General features: G+C 43.6%; 1 protein-coding gene across 6 annotated transcripts in view; it reads right to left on the bottom strand.

Annotated features, from left to right (window-relative positions):
* rasa3 (RAS p21 protein activator 3) overlaps positions 1–5,000 on the bottom strand; it is a 49,216-nt gene that overhangs the window by 38,413 nt on the left and 5,803 nt on the right. For all 6 annotated transcript variants that reach the window (XM_056244160.1, XM_056244157.1, XM_056244159.1 and 3 more), the window contains exons 3-4: positions 2,146–2,240; positions 656–732 (exon numbers count right to left, since the gene is read on the bottom strand). In XM_056244160.1, coding sequence (XP_056100135.1) covers positions 656–732; positions 2,146–2,240 — 172 coding nt within the window. The remainder of the gene's footprint in view (positions 1–655; positions 733–2,145; positions 2,241–5,000) is intronic.

The following is a 5,000-nucleotide window of genomic DNA, read 5'->3' on the forward strand; positions in this document are numbered from 1 at the left end:
TCTGGTCAAAAGATATGATCTCGCAAATTTTAAACTAATATAAATCTAATCTTCAATTCCTGCGCTTTATGCAAATTTAACTGATTTACATTTATATTTATGCATTTGGCAGATACTTTTTTCCTAAGTGACTTACATTGCATTCAAGATATACGTTTTATTAGTTTACGCATTTGCTGGGAATCGAACCCATGACCTAGATCTCTCATCAGTCATTGGTCAGACTGTCAGATAGTCCCGCCCCCAGACTCACGTGATTGGTTGACTCAGACACATCTCCGTGACTCTGAATATAAAACTGACACACTAGAAACTACGAGAAAATCTACACTTCACACACAGCGAATGTTACAAGTTAAAAATAAGGAAGTAATCGGGGTTAATTAGTCAATATGACTCGTTTGTGTATGAAGAATTATTATTATTATGTAAGTGAAGAGAGCAGAATAAAGTAAACTGTATTCTGCTCTCCTCACTTACATACATGAACTATAGTGTCCTGCACACACTAGTGAAACAATATCACACATTATATCTGGTGTCTGATTAATTCTTGGTTTGACTGTACATTAATATCAGTGAAAAGGCTCTGGGCTGCCAGTCGTGAGCTGTGATTGGCTGACGGGTGTCTGTGTGGAGCTCGTGATTGGCTCACCGTGTTGCCAGCTTGTGGCAGACGACTCCACTGTCTGTGATGACCTCACTGAGACGCAGCTCCAGGTGAACCTTTCCCTGAGAGAGAGAGAGAGAGAGCAGCGTTACCATGGTTACCCCCGCCACCCGAAGAGAGGGAGAGACGGAGGAGTGGAGCGAGAGAAACCAATGAAAACAGAGCTAGAGGAAGAACGACTGCAGGTTCCCATGAGCCTTTGCTGCTGCAAAGAGACACAGAGAACACTGGAGAGATTCTGAAGTCTGTCAGATGTTTAAAAGCAGCATCTGTTCTCTAATTATAGATCGTTATATTTCAGCTCGATGAAACTTCTCCTCGAGTCCAAACAAAGTTTCTCTGTCTGACTTCAGCTGACATCATCAATATGCAAATGAGCTCTTCTTCACACACAGCGCCACAATGAGCGCTTTATGGACAGAGACTCTCGCCTCTTCATCACACACACACACACACACACACACACACACACACATCCTTCCTCTCAGTGAATGCGTCTGTGTTTCTGCAGATGTTTCTGAGACGAGGTTATCCGACATCCCGCTATATTATTGTTATCCTGCAGATCTGGGGTGTGTCTCCCGTACACTCGCGTAACTCTCGCTTCACTATCATAATACGAGGCATCGATGAGGAAATCCACTAGCGAGTCGCGACTGTTCCCCGAAACCGTATTGTCGCACAGTGGTCGTTCTCCCACGTTGGTTGATGACGTCACGCATGTGGTGGAGTAATAACTACTATTAACGAATCTGTTAATCAAAGTAATATGTTTTGCTATAAATCACGCACAGCATCTGAGGACTATTTCTCATTTTGCTCAGTTATTTTGCTCCGTTTCCAGATTCAGTCCTAGACTCGTTCTGACACACTCGAGCTCGTTCACACATGCGCACTCTTCAAACACGACACTTTAAATCTCTCGACAAACTAAACGATCTAAATTACATTTGTATGTGTTCTAAACAAAAGATACAGTTGCACTGAATGTCAGCTTAGGTATTTTGCTCAGGATTTATTGAGTCCACACGTCATGCTTCTGACCGCAGCTCGAGATCTGTCACACACACACACACACACACACACACACCTCTGTTTCGTGGGAACGATGGTTTCGGGAAACACTGACTCGCTGAACTGATGATAATGACGGAACTTGCGAACATAGTTGGCTAACGATGCTTTCGGGAAACACACTTCTGGTCAGCAGCAAATGATGGAAACAGGAAGTGCTCAGACTGAGTTCCTGTAGGAATCGTGTGTGTGTGTGTGTGTGTGTGGGATGAAGCTGTTAGTGGTCATGTGACCCTGGAGGGTGTAAAGCGTTCGGGAGCTCAAGGTGACATGGATTCAGTCATGTTTGTGCTCAACACACACTGTATTTGTTTTTAAATCCACTGGACCCGAATGCCAGAAGAGGCACACACACACACCCACACACACACCCACACACACGTAGGCGTATGAACACATACCTGCACCTCTGAGTCTGCGCAGACGGGCTGCAGTGGGAACCAGTGGTCTTTACCGTGGTATTTCTGCAGGTCTTCCTTCTTCACAGCCACTTTACCTGAAGACAGATCACAGATCAGATCACAATCACAGATCACAGGTCACAATCACAGATCCCAGGTCACAATCACAGATCAGATCACAGATCAGATCACAATCACAGGTCACAATCACAGATCCCAGGTCACAATCACAGATCACAGATCAGAGATCAGATCACAATCACAGATCCCAGGTCACAATCACAGATCAGATCACAGATCAGATCACAATCACAGATCAGATCACAATCACAGATCAGAGATCACAATCCCAGATCACAATCACAGGTCACAATCACAGATCACAGATCAGAGATCACAATCCCAGATCACAATCCCAGATCACAATCCCAGATATCAGATCACAATCCCAGGTCACAATCCCAGATATCAGATCACAATCCCAGATATTAGATCCCAATCCCAGATATCAGATCCCAATCCCAGATCCCAATCCCAGATATCAGATCCCAATCCCAGATATCAGATCCCAATCCCAGATCCCAATTCCAGATCCCAATCCCAGATATCAGATCACAATCAGATATCAGATCACAATCACAAATCACAGATCAGAGATCCCAATCCCAGATCACAATCACAGATATTAGATCACAATCCCAGATATCAGATCCCAATCCCAGATCCCAATCCCAGATATCAGATCACAATCAGATCACAATCACAGATCCCAGATCAGATCACAAATCCCAATCACAGATATCAGATCCCAATCACAGATATTAGATCCCAATCCCAGATCAGATCACAGATCCCAATCCCAGATCCGATCACAATCACAGATATCAGATCACAATCCCAGATATCAGATCACAATTCCAGATCGCAGATCAGGTCCCAATCCCAGATCACAATCACAGATATCAGATCACAATCAGATATCAGTTCACAATCACAGATCAGATCACAGATCACAATCACAGATATCAGATCACAATCACAGATCCCAAATCAGATCATAGATCACAATCCCAGATCACAATCACAGATCACAATCACAGATATCAGATCCCAATCACAGATCAGATCACAATCACAGATATCAGATCCCAATCACAGATCCCAAATCAGATCATAGATCACAATCACAGATCCCAAATCAGATCATAGATCACAATCACAGATCACAATCACAGATATCAGATCACAATCACAGTAGAGTTCTCAACGGGTCGGGTCGGCCCGACAAACCCGACGGGACCCGCGGGTTCGGGCCGGGTTCGGGTCGAAAATATTTGCAAATGACTCGGGTCGGGTCGGACCTCGGGCTTAATCTTTTGAATTGTACAGTAAAAGAAAAAAAAAACATTTATTATTCATCGCTGCTGTTCACTGTAAAGAAAGTCTGGCTGCTGCGTGCAACGTGCATCGCGACGCGAGGGCAGACCTGACGCCGCTGCGTGCACGCCTTTAGCCCGGAGAAGAAGATGGAGTTGGTGAAAAGTAAACTTGCTGCAGGTGAAATCACCGTCGCTCAGAGGCGGCGCGACACGTGTGATTATCTCGGCAGTTTAGGACATCGCACAAGATTTGCGTCAATACAGAAAACATTTAATCACTGGATAGTTTTTTTCGTTTATTGAAATGTGGTTTATGTCAGCTGGATGGGCGGAATGTGTGAGAGTGCGCGCGCGCGCGGCCGGGGCTCTCTCTCTCTCTGCGTCAAGCGCAGCAGTCATTCTACATACATCACTCACCGACACAGTTGCCAACTCTCGCGAGACAAATAAGCAACTGTAGCTTCAAAAACAAGCCCAAAACAAGCCCAATATTATTAGATTATATAGTTTCAGCATTATCATTTATTTTTTATTACCAATAAATGAGCCTGCAACATATTAAACTGAAACCACTCCTTAATTAGAAAAGGATAAACGGATTAGGAGAAAAAGGATTTAAAAAAGGTTTGGAGAGATGGAAAAGGACAAAAAGACAATCAGGAAAAGACGGGGATATGTAACAGACACACATTATATATAATCAAAATCTTAATAAAATAAATTTGACCCATATGTATCTTATGTTAGTATAGACTAGTTTTTTTATTTTTTATTAAAGCCTGTGATAATTAATATATTACAAAAACATTGTAAAAATTACAAATTTACCTTACAAAAGAAGGTCATTCCTCTTCTCCCCTGCACTGTCCATCATCTCCCCAACGTCTATTATTGGATTACAGCGTCGCGCGCGCGGCTGCCTGCACGTTGAACGGGATTTTTCTCCAATAAGGGGGCGGATTCGGCGGAATGTTTTGACGAATTACGCCACAGCACTTATACAATTGCACTGATTGGCTATGGCTGTGAGCAGACAGTGTCAATCAATGTATTGGAGATTGAGAAAACGGCAACCGTGACCATAGATGTAAAGAAAACAAAGTTGCTTGTCAGATTTTCCTAACAAGCAACCATATTTTTTTAATAAGCCCAAAAAAACACAACCCGCAACCCGTGCTTTTTTAACGCGACTTACAAAAAAAAAAAGCCCAAAGTCGCGTATTATAAGCGGACTTGGCAACTATGCTCACCGATCAAAAGGGTGGCGTCGGGCCGCGAGTCGGGTTCGGGCAGATAATTCATGTTGATGTGTCGGGTTACATCGGGTCCGGGCTTTAAAAGCCACGGGCCGGGTCGGGTCGGGTTGTAATTTTCAGGCCTGTTGAGAACTCTACATCACAGATCCCAATCACAGATCCCAAATCAGATCATAGATCACAATCACAGATCCCAATCACAGATATCAGATCACAATCA

The sequence above is a fragment of the Rhinichthys klamathensis genome, unplaced genomic scaffold (genome assembly GCF_029890125.1).
Source record: "Rhinichthys klamathensis goyatoka isolate OS25496 unplaced genomic scaffold, OSU_Roscu_1.1 h1tg000934l_1, whole genome shotgun sequence".
Classification (NCBI taxonomy): Eukaryota; Metazoa; Chordata; class Actinopteri; order Cypriniformes; family Leuciscidae; genus Rhinichthys; species Rhinichthys klamathensis.